The following is a 20,710-nucleotide window of genomic DNA, read 5'->3' on the forward strand; positions in this document are numbered from 1 at the left end:
GGTTGTTTAAATTATTATATATTCCTGAGTGTTTTTGTGTACATCTCCCCATCACTACCACCACCACCCCAAAAATAAAAGAAAAACAGAAAGAATAGAAGCAAATACTGTTGAATGATGATGCCTGAAGGAGATTGTAATCATTGCAATGAAACAATGGTGTAAAGCTGATGTTCTCCCATGTAAACTATAACTCAGTTCACAATAAAAAATTTTTTTAAAAAAGCAAGAACACACACAAAAAGAAAACTTTAGAAGACTTCAGGAAAACCCTAAAAGAACAATCTGACAAAACAAATGAAAAATTGGGAACCATATAAAAACAGCAATTAGAAAGCCAGAAACGAATACTGAGATTCAGAAATAGATAGTACATTGAAAGGACAAAAGAGTAGAATTGAATCAATGGAAGGCCAAATTAGTGAACTTGAAGACAAACCTCTCAGTACTCATCTTTGAGAGCAACCATCAGAAGTAAAAAATTTAAAAATCCAAAGAAAGCCTAAGATTAATAATGTTGGACACTATCAAGAGGAATAATTTACATGTGATTGAAATTTCAGAACAGGAAGAGACAAAAAAAAAATCCAAAGAGAGAGAGAGAAAATTATCCAAGAGTTGTTGGAAGACAATGTCCTTAACATCATGAAATATGCAAAGATAGCCATTCAAGAAGTTAAATGAACTCCAAACAGAATAGACCCCAAAAGAAAATCACCAAGACATATTATAATCAAACTTTTCAAATCCAAAGACAAGGAAAGATTCCTGAGAGCAGCTCAGGAAAAAGGAAAAGTTACCTACAAAGGAGAACTAATAATAAGCTCTGATTTCTCAGCAGAAACCAGGCAGGCAAAGAGACAGTGGAATGACATATAGAAAACTCTGAAACAATCAAGAGTTAATCATATACCCAGCAAACTTATCCATCAGATATGATGACAAAATTAGGACATTTCCAGATAAACAGAAATTAAAAGAATGTTCAAAAACTAGACCAACCTTATTTAAAAAAATACTACAGGGAGTTTTTGGACAGAGAACCACCAACAGCAGATAGCAACCTGAGAATGACATACATGACAATATCACCCAGAACTCAACCCAGATATAGAAATATTCCAAATAAAACAAACCAACTGAGAGGGAAGATCCTTCACATCAAGGATCAAGCCTAGCCTTCAGTACACAGGGTTGATAGGGACAGGCAACTTAGACATTGGCTACCAAAAATGGGGAGTGGGGAGGGCTATAAAGGCATGAAGAGGCTGGCTTACAAGTTTTCAAGAATATGCTTAGTTTCAGAACGAAGACGGTAGGGTAGAATCCCCACTGAATAGTTTTGTCTAGATGGGTCTGGTAACAGGTGTTGGGGTAGAATGAGGATAGGATTCTTTTGATTCAATAGTGAGTAATTATTATCATGACTAATTGTGACTATCACAGCTGTAAAGGTAGAAGATGTGTAACATAAAGGGAGGAGTAGTTACTCTTACATTCCAGGAACAGAGGATCCTAGGACCATGGAGAGGGAAGAGCATGAGCAGAGCATGGGATCCTAACCAGAGAAGCAGAGACCCCAGAACAGAAGCAGAGATGATGGCATAGAGAGATAGAACAGCTGAGGACTCTAGACCCATGGAATGAGAAAGGCTGTGTGCCAGTGGGCAGAAGGCTAGCTTGCAAAATGTGCCCTTTGGTCGTTTAAACGAATATATATTTTCTGTGCGTTTGTGTTCATTTTTAAAAGTGTGGGGCGGGGGGGGGGGGGGTGGCTGGAATAGAGGCAAATAGTGTTAACCAATGGTGGATGGAAGGGATTGTAACCATTGCAATAAAACAAAATATGATTGGTTGGAAGGGATTGTAATCATTGCAATGAAGCAAAATATGATGATCTGTCCTGTAAACTGTCATTCAGTTCACAATAAAAGCTTTAAAAAAACAAAGTAAAACAAACCCACAAGACTGGAAACAGGGAACCAAAGATACCAGTTTGCAACAGCAAGCAAATAACATGAAGTAAAAAGAGGGAATAATGTAGTTGCAGAACTTCCAATGAAGTGGAAATCAATTAGATTTCAAGAAAAAATTTAAATAAACCTAACTCTAACCCGAAAACTAGACCAAGCCTTACTCCTAGCCCTAGTCCAACCCCTACCTGTAACACTAACCCTAGTCCTAACCATAGCCCTAATACTAAATGAAGTCTTAGGCCTTATCTAGACCTAGCCATAGTCCTAAACCTAATTCCTTACACACACCCAAAAAGGATATCTTAAAGTAGAACTTGTATGTGTATTAAAACAGGATCATACAGTTCTTATTTAGTTTTATTGCAGTACAGGAAGGAGTCCTCATGGCACATAGATAAACCACAAGGTCAAACCCACCAGCCATTCTACAGGAGAAAGATGAGACTATCTGTTCCCATAAAGATTTACAGTCTCAGAAACACTAAGGAGCAGTTTGCTCTATTCTGTAGAATCTAAGAGTCAGAATCAGCTCAATGGCAGCAGAGTTTTGTTTTTATAGTGTAATAAAAGACTCAACGCCTTTCCCATCATTGAAATGCTTCATGTGCCACAAGTGAAGGTGATTGTGATGAGTAGTTAGTTGTCGTTTCAAAATGAGGACAAATTGACATAGCATTGAAGGACAGGTACAGATTATCCAGTTTTTAAATGGGATTAGTAACCTAGGGATTTACTGTAGGATTTTAGAGGCAGATACTTTGAGATTATGCAAATACCCTATTTCGCAGTCAGAATTCTTTCTCCTTTTCATGTATAACCCTAAATACTAACTGCCCCACTGCACCCTAACCTCCATTTCCTTTTGGGAGATAAGGGCCTAAAAAATAGGTCTTTTCCATGCTAGCAGGACTGGCTACATAACTTCCAGGTTGTTGTTGTTAAGTGCCGTGGAGTCAGGTCCGACTCATAGCAACCGTATACAGGGTTTCCGAGGCTGTAAATCTTTATGGGAGCAGAAAGCTACATCTTTCTCCTACAGAGCAGCTGGCAGTTTCGAACTTACAGGACCCCTTGCAAAACGAAATTTAGGGCCCCTTATTCAAAAAGCAGGACAAAAAGTGCTTTATAGTTACTGGAATGTAATTTTTCCCCCTTTCTTTTATAATCCCTTTTGATTTGTCATCAGGTTTTAATTTGCTGTTTAGTATCATTCTAAGTAAAGGAAAACTGAAAAGTTAACAGCTCATCTTTATATTGTGCAATGCCAGTTGTAAATGCGTATGTGAGAACATTTAACATGTGTGGAATCCCTGAAGTTACACAATTCATATTTCACAATTGGCACAGGCATGTGGACTTTGTTCTTACCAGAGACAGTGAAAATGCTGCACAGTACGAGCGCAACTGCTTTTATTTCACTTGCTGACACGCTGACATTCTACCAACACATTCTACCTTTGCCTTACTGCTGCAGAAGGAAGGACTGTCCTCTCCCTGATGTGTCCTCACTTTCAGCATGTTGTTGTGTGCCCTTGAGTCAGTTCCAACCCATAGCAACCCTGTATAGGGTTTCTGAGGAGCAGCTAGTGAGCTTGAACCGCCAACCTTGCAGTTCAAACTGACTTTACATTCCAGTGCATTAATCCACAATGCCATACCAGGACTCCTTTCAGCATAAATGGTTGGATAATACAGGGAAGTAGCCGAGGAAGAAAGGAGGTGAGAGTTGTTGGGGTTCCTTTGAGCTATTGCCTCTTCTATGCATTTGAAAACTTCTGGCTTGAATTGAAAGCTGGGCCTCTTGGGTCAGTCATACATGCATCTTACTTGTTTTTCTTGCCTGTTTTTTCTCACTCTGCACCTTGCTCAGTTCCACACAGTGAGCCACTAGATTTTCATAGGGCATTGTGAATGGCATCTGTGTATCAGGAGGCCAGGAACGAAGACGACATACATGTTGTGTGAATCCCCTCTGTTGTGTGCCTGCTCCACTGTCCCACAGACTGTACTTAACAGAACACAGTTTCAGAGATAAAGGCAACTCAAGACAGCCACAGCAGAGCATTAAACCAAGTGTGGGGCCCTTCGGAGCCCAGGGCTGTGTGTGACTATAGGTATGGTCAGCCCACCCAGCCTCACCTCTCCCTGCTTCCTCCACCAGACAGCCAAACAGAACTAATGCAGTTTCTCCAAGCCAGCTGTGCTGTTTCCTTCACCCATGTTTCTCACAGTGGTCCCTGTACCAGCAGGTTCAGCATCACCTGGGAACTTGTTAGAAATGCACATTCCCAGGTTCCGCCACAGACCTACTGCATGAGAAACCGGGAAGAGGACCCAGTACTCTGGTCTTCAACAAATCCCTTGGGTGATTTTGCTGCACAGCTTTTCCTGAAATGCCTTCCCACCTCCATTCCCCAGCCTGACTCTGAATCTCACCCTTCACTGTAAATGCCACGTCATAGGGAAGTCCCTGCCCAGGGCTGGATGAAACCCCTCGTTCATCTGGTCTCTTCTGAGAGCTCCACAGCTCACCCCTCCACTCACGTGGGTTCTGGGTGTGTCTGTCATCTGTCTTGTGCTTCATCTTGTCCCAAGTACCAAACCTGGCCAACAGTAGGCACGTAATAAATGACAATGAAATGATAACAGTGCAGGAGACGGCCAACAGAATACCGAGACGGTGCCTGTGGGGATCACGCAGGGGCTTGAGGTGAGCGAGAGGGGGCTAACACAGACCATCCCCCTTCCAGGTACAGCCTGTACACGCGCACCTGGCTTGGGTACCTCTTCTACCGACAGCAGCTGCGGAGGGCTCGGAATCGCTACCCCAAGGGCCACTCCAAAACTCAGCCCCGCCTCTTCAACGGTGAGTTGCCAGCACCCCCCATCTGGGTCTACCCCTCCCTCCCTCCCTGCCTACTCCCCGGGTATGCCTCCAGCGACCATGCTCCCTGGTCACCACCCCACCCACCCACAGCCCCTCTCTGTCCCCCCAGGAGTGAAGGTGCTTCCCATCCCCGTCCTCTCGGATAACTATAGCTACCTCATCATTGACACCCAGGCCCGGCTGGCTGTGGCTGTGGACCCTTCAGACCCTCGGGCCGTACAGGTGAGAGGGGCAGAGGAGTGCGTGGAATCACCCTTGGGAGCTGGCAGCTTGCTCTCACTAGAGAGGGGTGGATCCTTGTTCCTCTGCCAATGGGATATGGCACTTGCCACTCCTGCTCCTTCCTCAACCTGGGGCTGGATGCTCACTGTCTCCCATGCTGTATGTGGAGAGGTCTCTGTGTGCTTGCATGCACAGATGTGGGGAGGGGGTGTGACTGGCACGTATATACACACACACATAAACACACACACAGAGACCTCTATACAAATACACAGAGATACCCCACACAGCATGGAGGAGGGGCAAGCATCCAGAACAAGGTGGATAACATGAGGAGGGCAGGAGTGAGGGGACCAGGGCCAAAGGAGAGGATGCTGACCCCAGAAGTGAACCTAGTCGGTTTCCTGTCTGCCTCTTACTCTCTGTGGCCCCCTTTCTGACCCTCTCTTCTCTCCTCACTTCTGCCCGTCATTATTTGGGTCAGTCTTTCCCTCAGTGTGTACCATGTGTCTGTGTGTCTCTGTTCCCTCTCCTTTCCTCCCCACCACCTTCCCACTTCCCCTCTCCTCCCCATGCAGCACCTCACCCCACCCCACCTCTGCTTTGTGTCTCCCTCCAACTCTGCTCCTCAGCGTTCCTTCCTCTCTTCCTGCCAGGCTTTCATTGAAAAGGAAGGTGTTAACTTGGTCGCCATTCTCTGCACCCACAAGCACTGGTAAGGGGCTGGGTTGGGGAAATCTGATACAGTTTTCCTGGCCAACCCTTGCTTCAGCTGGACTTGCAGGACCGGGGCCAGTGAAGTGGGCTCTGAGGATCAGAACATCACGGTGGTAGGCAGGCCCCTTCTTCATGAAGTCAGTGGGGCACCAGCAGAGATGGAGCGAGAGCATTTCTGTGGACCTACTTCTAACTCCTGAAGACCCAGGGGAGGGGAGGGCAGAATTCATCTTCCATTCCATGGGCCTGGGCACCACTGTGGTCTCTGCCATAAAGGAGATGATGGTCCAGTAGTAGGATCCAACCCTGCATCAAATGGTCCACCATCCCCAGCATTGAGGGACCACTGGGCATGAGATTAAGAGTCTTGGTAGCACAGTGAATTCAGTATTGGGCTGCTAACTGCAAGGTGAGGTTTTCTGCTCCCATGATGATTTAGCCTCAGAACCCCTAGGGAGCAGTTCTACTCTATCCTATAGGATCCCTATGATTCGGAATCTCAACTTGATGGTATTGGGGGTGGGGGACACATCTCATGGAGGTGGGAAGCACCAGGTAGGATGTGGTGAAATCTACTTTGGGAACTTAGGGATGATGACCTTGGAGTTGAGAGAGTCCAGGAAGATGAGTCAGTATTGGCCAGCATGTTAAGAACAGGGGTGGGGGAGAAAGAGATGGATGACAGGTTGGGAAAGGGGAGACACTCGGGCAGGGGAACAACTTGAACAAAGACGTAGAGGTATAGACAGCCGGGTCCAGAAGTCACAGGCCCCAGGGTCAGAGGTCCAGAGATGCCATGGGGAGAAGGAATGCCTATAAGCCCAGGAATGGTCACCCCTCAAAGACCCCTCCCATCATACAGGGACCACAGCGGAGGGAACCGTGACCTAAGTCGGCGGCACCGGGACTGCCGAGTGTATGGGAGCCCCCAGGATGGCATCCCTTACCTTACCCAGTAAGTCCCTGACGTGGAGATGTGATCACCATTCTGGGGGCCCTTTCCCTCATCCTCCATCATTCAGTGGAGTATTCAGACCACCACTGATCCCTTCCTGGCTCCCCCTCCATCTGACCCAGTATGGTCCCCTGAGTGGAAGGGGGAAGGTTTGAGACCCTGAGCACTGGAGGTACCTTCTCTCTGGTGTGGAAGCCCACCCTCCTGCAAGTCAATCCGCAAAAGCTTTAGTGCCCTCCTTCTCCTCTTGTCTTGCCTCCCAGCCCCCTGTGTCATCAAGATGTAGTCAGTGTGGGGCGCCTTCAGATCCGGGCTCTGGCTACCCCGGGCCACACACAAGGCCATCTGGTCTACCTGCTGGATGGGGAGCCCTACAAGGGCCCCTCTTGTCTCTTCTCAGGAGACTTGCTCTTCCTCTCCGGCTGTGGTGAGTCCCCCAAGAAAGGGAGAAGTGGGAGGAAAGAGGGACAAAGGCCAGGGCGTCCCTGGTTCCGGACCATTCGCCCCAGTATATACTCCTGCCTGTTACCCTGTTGTTGCTTTTTTAATATCCTCAAGTCTTCCCAAGGGAATGGACAAGAGCGGGTGCCTGAATAAAGCCCTTGTCACAGGGCATTTGTGTGCACTGGTGGAGCCTGACTCTGAGGCAGTGACAGGAGGGACTAGGTTTTGAAATGCTGGGAGTCGCTGAGTAAAATGATTCTGCAGAGGCCGAGGACCTGAGTTCAGGCTGTGTTGAGTCCCAGAGGGCACCGTGGCCAGAGGCGTGCTCTGCAGAAAAGAGCAGGCCTGCCTCGGAGGGTTGGGGCTGGGAGAGCCAGCCTGAAGGCCCTGTACCCTCTTGATCCAGATGTCAAATTGTAGAATGGAGGGAACCCTACAGATGGGCTTGGGTGGGGGTGAATAATTAAACCCACCTCCCTGGAATGGGGAGTGAGTAAATATCTCAGGGCTTTCTGGTAATCAGCCTGAGCCAAATGGGCTAGTCCCCACCCCTCTCTGTGTATCTCATAACATACTCCCACTTTCCAACCAGGGCGGACCTTTGAGGGCACTGCGGAGACCATGCTGAGCTCACTGGACACTGTGCTGGGGCTGGGGGATGACACGCTGCTGTGGCCTGGTGAGGTCCCTCCCACCCCACTTTCCACACCTGCCCCAAGCTTGGTTCTCCCAGCCCCTCATTCCCCAAGAGACCAGCCAGGGCAGGGCAGAACTCCCTCCCTTCTTTCTGGAGTGTGTAGCACTGTTGGATAAGAACTGGACTGGTAACCACAAAGTTGGTGGTTCAAACCCACCAGCCACTCTCAGAAGCCCTACACATCTCTTTAACCTCTCTGCTTCTCACCCCACCATCCCCTGCCAGCCAGCCGTCAGCCTCTGGGGAGTCCTGAAGACCCCAGAGGGTCTCAGAGATATGTTTCATTTTTCATAGCCAGAGCCCAAAGCAGAAAGTAACTTTTGCTTACCTGGAGAGAAACCAGTCCCTAGATGAACTCAGTATATAGCCATCCATTGCTTTATACTTTATAAGGAGCACAGTAGCTTTGTAGGGTAAGAACTGGATTGTGAACCACAAGATTGGTGGTTCAAGCCCACCAGCTGCTCTGCTGGAAAAAGATGAGGCTTTCTGTTCCCACAAAGATTTACAGACTCAGAAACCCTATCCAGGGTCTCTGTGAGTCGGATTCCGGCACCAGGGTTATATTTTCTCACCATACTTACTCAATCTGCATGCTGAGCAAATAATCTGAGAAGCTGGGTTATATGAAGAAGAACGTGGCATCAGGATTGGAGGAAGACTCATTAACAACCTGCGATATGCAGACGATACAACCTTGCTAATGAAATCCAGGAGGATTTAAAATACTTACTGATGAAGATCGCAGACCACAGTCTTCGGTATGAGTTGCACCTCAAGGTAAAGAAAACAAAAATCCTCACCACTGGACCAATAAACAAAATCCATATAAATGGAGAAAAGATTAATGTTGTCTAAGACTTCATTTTGCTCAGATCAACCATCTACACTCATGGAAGGGGCAATCAAAAAATCAAACAATGGATTGCATTATGCAAATCTGCTGGCCAAGCAAGACCTCTTTACTGTATTTAAGAGCAAAGATGTCAGTTTGAGGACTAAGGTGCACCTGACCCAGACCATATTTTCAGTAGCCTCATATGCGTGTGAAAGTTGGATAATCAATAAGGAAGACCTTAGAAGAATTGATGTATTTGAGCTATGGTGTGGAGGAAAATATTAAAAGTACCATGGACTGCCAGAAGAACAGACCTTATCTATGTTAGAAGAGGTACTGCAAGAATGCTCCTTAGAAGCCAGGATGGCCAGACTTCATCTTTCATACTTTAGACGTATTATCACGAGGGACTATTCCCTGGAGAAAAACATCATGCTTGGCAAAGTAGAGGGTCAACAAAAAAAGGAAGACCCCCAAAGAGATGTAATGGCACATGGCAGCAGCAATGGGCTCAAACGTAGCAATGATTGTAGATTGGTGCAGGACCAGATAGTGTTTCATTCCATTGTGCATATAGTCTCTATGAGTCGGTACCAACTCAACAGCACGTAACAGCAACAACATGAGTCTGGAACTAACTTAATGACAATTAACAACAACAACAACAGAAATAGTTTCTAAAACACATTCAAAATATGTTGGTTAATCTTCAGGACATTCACTCATTCATTCCTTCATGTGACAAAATACTTTATAGAACACCAGCCCTGTGCCAGGCTTTGCCCTGGGTATCAGGGAGTAACATTTGTGTCTTGATGGGCATTATTGTTTTCTCCATTTTTCACGTGAGAAGATTGAGGTCCAGAGAGGTGGCATGACTTGTCTAAGGTCACATGGTGTAACAGGCAGGGGCAGAGTTGGGCTAGAATGCAGGTCTACTAGATTCATCGTTTGCCCCCAAACTTCCTCTACCTCTTAACTCACGATGATTTGTGAAGCAGTGCTAGGTGGTTGGGATTTTCCTGGGAGCAGCGCATTCCTCCAGGTTGTCAGGCACCCAAATGTGGCATAGGCCTGGGGGTTGGAGTACTTTTATTGACCACACCACCAATCTCTGTCCTGTGTCCCCCTTGGCTGTCCCTAGGTCATGAGTATGCGGAAGAGAACCTGGGATTTGCAGGTGTAGTGGAGCCTGAGAACCTAGCCCGGGAGAGGAAGATGCAGTGGGTGCTGAGGCAGAGAATGGAGCGCAGGAGCACGGTGCGGTCCAAGGCGGGGCCTCCAGAGACAGTAGGCCCCGAGGGCACCTCCTCAGAGCTCTGACAGGCTTGGTCCTGGGACCTTCAACTCAGGATTTTTGGACCTAGCATGGGAAGTGGGGGCGGGGAGCTCCCCAAATTGGGCCCATTTTCCAGATTCTTTCCACCAAACCTGGCGCCTCTCACCCCACAGTGCCCATCAACCCTGGGAGAGGAGCGCTCCTACAACCCCTTCCTGAGGACCCACTGCCTGGCGCTGCAGGAGGCTCTGGGACCAGGCCCGGGCCCAATGGAGGACGATTGCTTCTCCCGGGCTCAGCTCCTGGAAGAACTGCGTCGCCTGAAGGATCTGCACAAGAGCAAGTGATGCCCCCACCCCACACCAGCCCATCCCCAAGGCGGGGCAACTGCCCACTGCTGCACCTCATCATCCCTCTCATTGCCACCACCACCACCTCCATCAGCACCCAGAGCTGCCATCCTTCCACCACTGGTCAGGGGGAGGAGGGACAATCCCTGCGACTGGAAAAGGGGGCCTGGTGTAAGGTTTGGGAGACCCCAGGGAGTGAGGCTGAGTTAGAAGGGGCGGCAGGAAGGGAGGGGCCTCGGGACATCCCCAGTCTGCTGACTGGGAGGGTCCCAAACCCAGGGCAGCAAGAGCAATGAAGGGATTAAGTCCATCTTCCCCTTTCCCCATTCCAGGTGGAAAAAAGTCAGTTCCCCAGGAGGCCTAAGGTGCCTTGGAAAAATGGTGGCTCTGGGAGCCAGCGAGCTCTGGTTTACGAGACACTGCCCCACCCTGCCCCTGCCCTTCCACCGCGCAGGCATTTCTCAGACGAAGCCATTCCGCAGAAGTCCGAGCTCCTCCATTTTTAGGCCAGCCCCGCCCCCAGGCCTTCTGGCCAATCCCCTCTAGCCTGGAAGAGGGCTAGTCCTGGTTGCCAAGGAAACCTGGCCCACAGGCTAAAGAGACACCTGAGGCTGGTTGATGGAACCCCACAGACTGTTTTATAGGTCACGCGTTCATCTTGCACTGCAGGCCTGATCCTGCCTGTTGGCCTCTGCCCCTGCCGGAGGCCTAAGGGTTCCTCTGACCCAGGGGAGAGCGCCACGGTCGGCCTTGCCACTGTGACGGTCCTTATTTTTGGCCCTTATTTCCAGAGTATTTGCCTTCCCCTATCTAACTTAATTCCTTCTGCTTTGTCCGCAGCCCTTCTTCGATTGTAGTTACAAGGGCTCATGTTTAAGCCTCCACATTCATCTGGTCTTTGCAGTTTGCCAAGAGCTTTCCCATGTGGTTTCTCCTTTGATCCTTAGCTCCATGAGAGAATGGGGGCGGCTTGGGCGTGGGGAAGAGGGGGCGGGGAGGCTGGGGAGGGAGGACCTGCGCCTGTGTGGCAAAGAGCAGGAATCAGTCTGGGACCAGAGAACTCCTAGCATCTTCCAGGACCCCAGACCTGGGCCACCGCCTCTGCCCATTCAATCTCCCAACTCATCTCCAGTCTTGGGTCCAAATCCTTTTGGGGTCCACGTAAGGACCCCAAGTAGGCGGGCTTCGCCTCAGCTAGGAGCCTTTTCTTAATGTACGGAAGCCTTTCCTGGGGCTCTGCTCATGTCTGGTGACCCTCCAAGTGGCCCCTACCCTCAAGTGGCCCCTCATCTTACGGCGTCTGCCCCCCACCCCACCCCCCGGGTCCCAACTCTAGCAATACCGCCAGACTAGTTAGACTACCCTGCCCTCAACACACGCAGTATCATGCCTCTGTGCCTTCGCTCATGCTGTTTCTTCCGGACTGGAATGCCTTTACTCGCTTCCCCTGCCTTGTCTGCCTGGCAAACATCTATTCATCTCTCACAGTCCTGCTCAAAGTCCCCCTCCTCCAGGAAGACCACTGCAATGCCCCTCCCCCTCCAGGCTACCTCTGCACTTTGTAAATGCTTCTCTTATGGCATTTATCCCATTGTATTTTACTTGTTTACATGTTTGTCTCCCCTTCTAGACTGTGAATCCTTAAGGGCATGGACTGTATATCTTATGCATCTCAGTATTTCTGCGCCTAGCACGGTGCCTGGCACACAGTAGGCGCCCAATAAATGTTAACTGAATGATTTCACTGAAGCTTGATAACTTGTCTTTATTGCTGGTTGAATGACAGCCAACTACCCTCCTTCCCACCATTTTCCTTTCTTGGGTACAGACTTACCTGGAGTTACTAGACTTCAAGAGCTTTGGCCAGAATCTACACAGATTGTTTTCCATGGCACAAAAGCAGTTCCTCAAGGTTTACACTGGCTTACCTCAGTGTTATCCAAGATTTGAGGTGTGCAGTTGTGGCCACAGGGAGGTAGTGTTAGATGGTCACAACACAGCAGTGACTAACGTGTTGCAGGCAAGGTTTATTAAGCCTTTTAAAGAGAGCCCAAAGCCAACCTGGTTAAGTAGTAACTAGGGACAGCAGCCGTTTCTTTTCAATGTATTTGTTTTTAGAGTTTACTTTTGACAAATGACACTTGTTTCCATTCATGGAAGTGATTATAGATATAGTTATTCAAGTAAGAAAACATGAAATAAAGAATAAAACTAGGATAAATGAAAAAGTATTGCTACTTCAACTAGGGACTTAGAAGCTCGTGAGAAGCCATTCAAGGTACAATTACTGGTCTCTTTCTTCAAAGAAGAGTGAAGAAAATGGAGGATGCCTGGAAGTAATCAGTCCAATGGACCACACGAACATCAGCCTCCATGACTCTAAGTACAAAAAACAAGATAATGCTTAGCTACTGTTACCAACTTCTCTGTAAGAGATCACACTAGAATATTCTGGACAGAGTGGAAGAAAAATTTGGAACAAAACTCAAAATCATAAAAAGACTTGGCTTTTAAAAAAAAAAAAAAAGACCTAGCTTTCTGATCAGATAGAGACTGGTGGAACCATCTAGACTTGGCTCTTAGCCACCTTTCAGGTTTGAATCTGAACTCATCCCCTAGGCTCGATTTTCAGCTAACCAATAGATTTAGAAGGGGCACAGTAACACTAGGGAGGTTCACAGTCCTTAGAATAATCAACCAGTTGATTAAAAAGGCAGTATTTACCCAAGAACAAAATTCAGAAGGATTATGAAAGAAGGAAGAATGGAAACAGAAACCACAGAGAGGAAATGGGATAAATGATACCATATTGGTAAGTGTGGAGTGCAGTCAGTGAGGTGAAAGAAAGTGTGTATGAATTATTGAATAGAAAGTTTGTTTGCTCTGTAAACCACCCAATTCACAACAAAAGGTTTTAAAACACTACTAGAGTTCATACGTGTATGTACTGGTTTATCCTAAACTAAGCATGTTTAAATGTATCTCTGCGATCTATGGATAAGTTCTCTCAGTAATACACTTGTCTTAGTCTCATTGGGGCAGTCTTGTTGGCATAATCGGTTACACTTTGAGGTGCTAATCAAAAGGTCAGCAGTTCTAATCCACCAACCAGGTGGATTGTTTTTCTTTGAGATTACCCTATAATTTATTGTTTTTTCCCCCTGCTTAAAACAGTCTGTTTTGTCTTGAAATCTATGTGACTTCTTTGCCATTTGGAAGTTCTATATCTACACTCTTTCATCTTTTTGCTTTGTAGTTGACTTCATTATACCTTGCTATCTCTGGTTCCCTATTTTCTGTCGTGTGGGTTTGTTTTATTTTAAATACTTCTATATCTGGATTGAGTTCTGGGTGGTGGTGTCATGTATGTTAATCTCAGGTTGTTGTCTGATGTTGTTGGGTCTCAATTCAAAGAATACCCTTTAGAATTTTTTGTAAAATTGGTCTCGTCATTACAAAATCTTTTAATTTCTATTTATCAGGAGGCATCCTAAATTTGCCATAGTATTTGAAGGGCAGCTTTGCTGGGTATATGATTCTTGGTTGGCCATTTATTTTTCTTTTAGAGTTTTGTATATGTCATTCCATTGCTTTCTTGCCTGCATGGTTTCTGCTGAGAAATCAGAGCTTAAGCTTATTGGTTCTCTTTTTTTTTTTTAAGGTTTTTATTGTGGATTGTGTGAAAGTTTACAGGGCACATCATCAGTTTCACATTCAACCATTCATATGACTTGTTTCATTACATTGATTATAATCCCCTTATTGGTTCTCTTTTGTAGTTAACTTCATTTTTCCCAAGCTGTTCTCAGTATTCTCCCCTTGTCTTTGGTTTTGGAAAGTTTGATTATGATATGTCTTAGTGATTTTCTTTTGGGATCTCTCCTGTTTGGGGTATGTTCTGCTTCTTGTATGCTTATCCTCTCATCTTTCATAATTTTAGGGAAGTTTTCTTTCAACAATTCTTTGACAATTTTCTCTGTGCTTTCTATTGTCTCTCCTATCTGGAATTCTGATCCTCTTCATGGTGTCCCACAGAACTCTTAGACTTTCTTCAGATTTTTTCTTTCTTTTTTCTGATTGTTCTTCTAGCATACTAGTATTGAGCGATATATCTCCAAGCTCACTAATTTGGGCTTCTATTGCTTCAAATCAATGTATTGCCCATTTCTGAAATTTTGGAATTAATCTTTGGATTTCTAATTGCAGGCTTTGTATTGTTTCAAAATTTGCATTTATTTTGTCTGTTTGTTCCTGTAATGTTTTCCTGAATTCTTCTAAAGTTTTTTCTGTGTTCTCCTTGCTTTCCTTGATCTTTCTGCCAGTCCTTTGAGGGTACCTAAATGTTATTCTTTTGAATTCTTTTTCAATTCTTTTGATTACCTTTTCTTCCTCAGAAACGTTTTCTGGTCCTGTATCTTGGCCATCTGTTTGAGTCATTCCCTCTTATTTCTTCATGTGAGCTAAAATCGTCCGTTGTCTCCAGGGGGTTGTCATATTTATATTTAATTGATTATTTTATGTTGATGCAGTCTTAGGCTCTCACCAACTGCCTCCTGTGGGTGTAGTTAGAGATTGAAAGCATGTACACCATTTTCGTTTGCCGTTTGTGCACTTTAGTTTAGGGTGGGTTTGGCTGGTGCTAGCCACTATCTATCATTGATCAGGTAATATAGGAGTTGGCATTGGCTCTTGCGCAGTGGGTGAAGCTACAAACGGTACAGTTGTGGCTGTGTTGTAAGGGCACAGTTACTGTCTCCTATGGGTAGGGAAAGAGAAAACCCCTCTCCCCATATGCAAGAAAACAAAACAGAACAAACAACAATGAAAAGAGGAAATAATAAAGAGAAAAAAATGAAAAACAAAGAGGCACAGGGACATGGGACTATAGAAGAGAAGAAATAAAAAGAAGAAAACTTAAAAATATACTAGAATCACCAGCAAGAGAGAAGATGAAAAGAGAAAGAAAGAGAGTAGTAAAGAAAGTTCAAGGGGTGGGGGAAGAGAGAGAGGAAAAAGGGGGAAATGAGTACCAGAAGAAAAGAAAGAAAAACAAAAGCAGAGATAGGATAAAATTCAAGGGAATAGAAAGAGAAGTAGAAAGAAACTAAAGAATAAACAAACAAACACATGAAACAACAACAACAAAAGTGCAGTTGTTGGACCCAGAAAGGAGAAATTTCTGTGGGACTCTTGCAAGCCAAAAAACTCAGTCAGTAGGTGTGGCAGGGATGTCACAACAGAGTTTTTGGCCCTAGGTAGACTTCCTATCAGCCTGCATGTTATCTATGTTTAGGGCACTCAGTCTAGAAGTAGTGGGTGGAGGGCCTTCAGTGTCTGTTAGGACCACGTGGCAATTGGGGGCAGGGTGACTGGTTAAATGCTGGTCTGGTGGTTCTGCAGGTTCTGTAGGTCTGGGTCCAAGTCCACTTGAATCCAGGCACCAAAGCAGTGCAGTAGGCTCTCTCCTCACACTGACGTGGTTCCCAACTCTCAAAGAGCAGGGTCTGCACTGGGGATGGATGAGGGTCCGATCTGGTCACTAGGAGAGCATGGGGGTAAAAAGAAGGAATCACATCATTTCTGTCATCTGTGTGAATCTGCTGTGCCAGACCACCTTCTGTTGCCAAAGCTGCTCACAAGATGGTCGAGCCACATCTGACCTGCATTTACTAGTCTTCCTCACTCACCAATTCTGTTCAGCGTCTCCTCCCAGCAAGCACCCGATCCAGTTCTCTAACCTTTCCTTGAAAGTTTAGGGTTCTCAAATTTTCATCTGTGTCCGTTTCATTTGGTCTCTCCTCTCTGTCCTGGTGTGGTGCTATGGGTTAATGCGCCAAACTGCAAAGCCGTTTGAACTGCAAAGTCAGCGGTAGGTGTCCTGGTATGGCACTGGACTGCTGACTATGTCAGCGGCTCAAAATTATCAGGTGCTAAATGGAAACCCAATACTGAGTCGCTATGAGTCAGAATCAACTTAACAGCAGGTAACAACAACATATAGAGGTAGTTCTGAATCACTGGGTCTGGCTTTGTAAGGCAACCGCAGTTCCAATCATCACGTTGTTGTTGTTAAGCACCGTTGAGTCGGGTCCAACAAATGCTGACCCTGCATAGGGTTTCCGAGGACGGGTGGTGGGGGAGAACCACTGACCTTGTGGTTCAAACTGACCTTGCAGTCCAGCACATCATCCCACAATGCCATACCAGGACTCCATGCTATCACATGAGGGGTGAGTTCATTAAATTTCTGACCAAATGTATAGCAGGCTGGTTTTTTTTTTGTTTTTTTTTTTAACGTTTTATTGTGAATTACGTGATAGTTTACATGGGAGAACATTAGCTTTACATTCATCCTATCATATATCATTTCATTGCCATGGTTACAATCCCCTCCATGCATCATCAACCAACCAAAGGGGATACCCTGCAAGCCTGCACCCCAGTCGTCAGCACACAGCCCCTCTCAGTCTCTGGGTCTAAAGTCCCCAGCTGCTCCATCTCTCCACGTCATTGTCTCTGCCTCCATCTCTGGCGTCACTTCTTCTCTGGGTAGGGTCCCGCACTCCACTCTTATCCCTTCATAATCCCAGGGTGGTTACAAGAAAATACCAGGACCCCAACTTTTAACTGAAAGTAGATTACATGCATCGGATTGGCTGTTTTTGGTAAATTATTAAGACAAGTTCCCTAGTTCTTTGCGTAAGCACCTTTCTGTAAAGTAGTACTTCATCTATTTTCAACTCCATTCTTCCTGAGGGTGTGATGCTCCTCCTTCGACTTGTCTAAACATAATCACATTGTTGAAGTAACATTAGGAACTCAAATGGAGTCTGACTTTCTGTCAAGACTCAACATAGAGTTACCAGGACTGATTGTGAGAGTTGGAAATGTAAAGGTAAACATTTTGTAGCAAGGAGGGGAGTGATTAACTTTGCAGTCTAGGAGCGGAGATCCTTGGAACCATCAAGGGAGAAGAATGAGACCCTACCCAGATGCATGGAGGGGATTGTAACCATGGCAATGAAACGATATACGATAGGATGAATGTAAAACTAATGTTCTCCCATGTAAACTATCATATAATTCACAATAAAACATTTTTTTAAAAAAAAGACCCAACATAAAGTGAGAGCTACAGACCAGCATTACATAAATCAACTGCTTTAGAATTTAAGTTGTCATAAGGGATTAAATGTGTTAATATTTGCAGTATGCATGTGAAAGTTGGACAATAAATAAAGAAGACTGTAGAAAAATCGATGCACTTGAATTATGTTGTTGGCAAAGAATATTTTAAAATATCATGGACTGCTAGACAAGCCAACAAATCTGTCTTGGAAGAAGTTCAGCCAGAATGCTCCTTTAGAAGCCCAGATAGCAAGACTTCATCTCTCATGCTTTGGACATATTGTCAGGAGGTTTCTATTCCTGGAGAAGGGCATCCTGCTTGGTCAAGTGGAGGGTCAACAGAAAAGAAGAAGACCCTCAACGAGATGGATTGACACAGTGGCAGCAACAGTAGGCTCAAACATAGCGACAATCGTAAGGATGGTGCAGGACTGGGCAGTGTTTCATTCTGTTGTTCATAGGGTCACTATGAGTTGGAACCAACTCGATGGCACCTAAGAAGAGGAACAACAACACTTACAGAGCCCAGTTCATAGTGAGCTCTCTCAAAATGTTCTCCCCTCTCTCCCCACTGCTGCCACGGAATCATCTCTGACTCACGGCAACACCATGAGTTGCCGAATAGAACTGTTCTCCACAGAGTTTTCAAGGATGTGACCTTTTGGAAGCACATTGCCAACCCTTCCTTCCAGGGTACTTTCACTAATAGTCAAGTACCTACCTGTGGAGGACAGAGATGAGACACAGCCAAATCATTCAGATGAGGGAAACCAGCAGTATGAAGTCATAATGGTGTCCCAAGAAGTCACAGTTCATGGTTTAATTATGTTGCTGGTAGATGCAATGGACTCTGACTCACAGTGACCCTGTGCACACCATAAAGAAACACTGTCTAGTCCTGTGCCAGCCTCACAATTGTTATGTGTGAGCCCATTGTTGCTGCCACTGAGTCAAGCCATCTCATTGGGGGTCTTCCTTTAATTATGTTGTTGTTGTTAAATGTCCTCGAGTTGGTTCTGATCCATAATGACCCTGTGTGAAGTTTTCAAGGAGTGACTGGTGAGCTTGATCTGCCAACTTTGAGGATCAATTGACTTTGCAGTCCAGCACATTAACCCACAGGGCCACACCACCAGGAACAAAGGAAACAGTCACAGCATCATGATTGGCAGCAGATCAAGTCATTACTGTCGCAGGCAAAGAAAGTGGAACAAGGAACAATTGGGATATTTACACAACTGCAGATTAGAAAGGTTTACAGGATTGGTTCTGGGGTGGGAGGAGGGGCGTGGAGCATGCCAGGAGGGGTGGAGGGTGTTTCCTGGGCTGGTTCTTGAAGTTGTATTATAGTGGGGGGTTGGGGAGGAGAGGGAAGCTTAAAAAAGTTAATGGACAAATGGAGTGAAAAAATGATGGAATTTTTCCATGAACTTTTTGAAGGCCCCTTGTACTTTCAAAAACACTTGCTTGAGGGTAAAACTTTTTACATTGCTTGTTAACAGTCAGAAGGAAATCAGTTGGAAGCTGAATTTCTGCCAAGACAGAGTTAAAACTCTCACTATAAGCTGCAGCCTTCAGCAAACCAAGTACTTAGAATTTAAGCTAATATAGCTCTTTGTGGGAAGAGACAACCTCATCTTTCTCCCCTAGAGCAGCTGATGGGCCTGTGGTTATCAGTCCAGTGCTTATCCTACAGCACCACCAGGACTTTCGAAGTGCTAGTGACTGTTATTCAGTGGATGTGAGGACTCAGGCTGTCTAATTCACAGACAGGCTCAGAGAAGCAACGTACCCAGCGCCACCATGCAAGAGTGTCAACCTGCTGAGGGATCCTTCTATTGCCCTGTCAGGGCCTAAAGAGGAAGTGTTAAAAAACGATCCTGAAGAGATCTCTTCTGTTCTTGTTGGGTGCTGTAGAGTTGATTCTGACTCATAGGAACCCAGTGTGATGGAGTAGAGCTTCCCATGGGACTTTCTTGGCTATAATCTTTACGGGAGCAGAGCCCCAGATCTTTATCCTTGGAGCTGACAGCCCTTAAGTTAGAAGCCAGGTGCTTAACTGTTGCAATACCGGGCACCTTAGATTTCTTCTATAGGACTAAAAAATAGACAACTGGATGCCAGTCTGTGAGCTACTTTGCCAAACTGCTTTCTCCCCTAGAAGCTGACAGCAATCAGTCATACATTAGGGAGGGAATCTTGGGGAGAGTTGAAAACACGGAGTCACAGGAAGTGGGGAATCTGTGAGGACAGGTAAGTGTAAGCCCTATGCAATTTCTGTATATACCATTTTGTTGTTGTTGTTAAGTGCCATCAAGGTGGTTCCAACTCATAGTGACCCTGTATAGGGTTTCCAAGGAGTGGCTGGTGAGCTTGAACTGCCAACCTTGAGGTTCAATCTGACCTTGTGGTCCATTGCATTAAACCACAGGACCACACCAGGACATATATAATTATTTAGTGGCATTAGTTGCATTATTTGAGTTGGACATCCATTCTCACCCTTCTTTTCTAAGTTGCTTCTACCCTATTAATATAAATTCACTGTCCCTTAAGGTTCCTATATAAACTTTAAGTTACCATTGTCAATTTGATTCTCTATATATACACTTTAAATGTTGCAGTCGATTCTGACTCATAGCAACCCTATAGGAGAGAGTAGGACCATATAGTTTTCATAGACGCAGACTTCCACATTGCTGTTAGGTGCTGTCAAGTCGGATCTGACTCCTAGCGACCTTATGTACAACAGAATGAAACACTGCCCGATTCTGCACCTTCCTCAGAATTGTTGCTATGCTTGAGTCCTTTGCTACTGCCGCTGTGTCAATCCATTCAATTGGGGTCTTCCTCATTTTCACTGACCCTTTACTTTTCCAAGTATGTTGTCTTTCTTCAGGTCCCTCCTGATAGTATGTTCAAAGTGTGAGAAACAAAGGCTGGCCATCCTGGCTTCCAAGGAGCATTCTGGCTGTACTGTCCATGAATACTTTCAGTATTCTTCTCTAATACTGTAATTCAAATGCATCGATTTGTCTAGTCTTCTTTATTCATTGTCTAACTTTCAAATGCATATGAGGCTATTGGAAATACCATGACTTGTGTCCGTTGCACCTTAGTCCTCAAACAGACATCTTTGCTCTTCAGCATTTTACAGCGGTCTCCTACAGCAGATTTGCCTAATGCAGTACATCATTTGAGTTCTTGACTGTTGCTT

The 20,710-nt window shown here is 45.7% G+C and overlaps 1 protein-coding gene across 2 annotated transcripts in view; it reads left to right on the forward strand.

Annotated features, from left to right (window-relative positions):
- PNKD (paroxysmal nonkinesigenic dyskinesia) overlaps positions 1-10,520 on the forward strand; it is a 121,166-nt gene extending 110,646 nt beyond the window's left edge. Inside the window, exons 3-10 of one of the 2 annotated variants that reach the window (XM_006867804.1) lie at positions 4,727-4,842; positions 4,973-5,085; positions 5,742-5,800; positions 6,665-6,757; positions 7,021-7,184; positions 7,794-7,880; positions 9,881-9,996; positions 10,189-10,520. In XM_006867804.1, coding sequence (XP_006867866.1) covers positions 4,727-4,842; positions 4,973-5,085; positions 5,742-5,800; positions 6,665-6,757; positions 7,021-7,184; positions 7,794-7,880; positions 9,881-9,996; positions 10,189-10,362 — 922 coding nt within the window. In that variant the 3' untranslated portion in view covers positions 10,363-10,520. The remainder of the gene's footprint in view (positions 1-4,726; positions 4,843-4,972; positions 5,086-5,741; positions 5,801-6,664; positions 6,758-7,020; positions 7,185-7,793; positions 7,881-9,880; positions 9,997-10,188) is intronic. The other variant, XM_006867805.1, reaches the window with a different exon arrangement.
- Positions 10,521-20,710: the final 10,190 nt, after the last annotated feature.

The sequence above is a fragment of the Chrysochloris asiatica genome, unplaced genomic scaffold (assembly GCF_000296735.1).
Source record: "Chrysochloris asiatica unplaced genomic scaffold, ChrAsi1.0 scaffold00110, whole genome shotgun sequence".
In the NCBI taxonomy this organism is placed as follows: Eukaryota; Metazoa; Chordata; class Mammalia; order Afrosoricida; family Chrysochloridae; genus Chrysochloris; species Chrysochloris asiatica.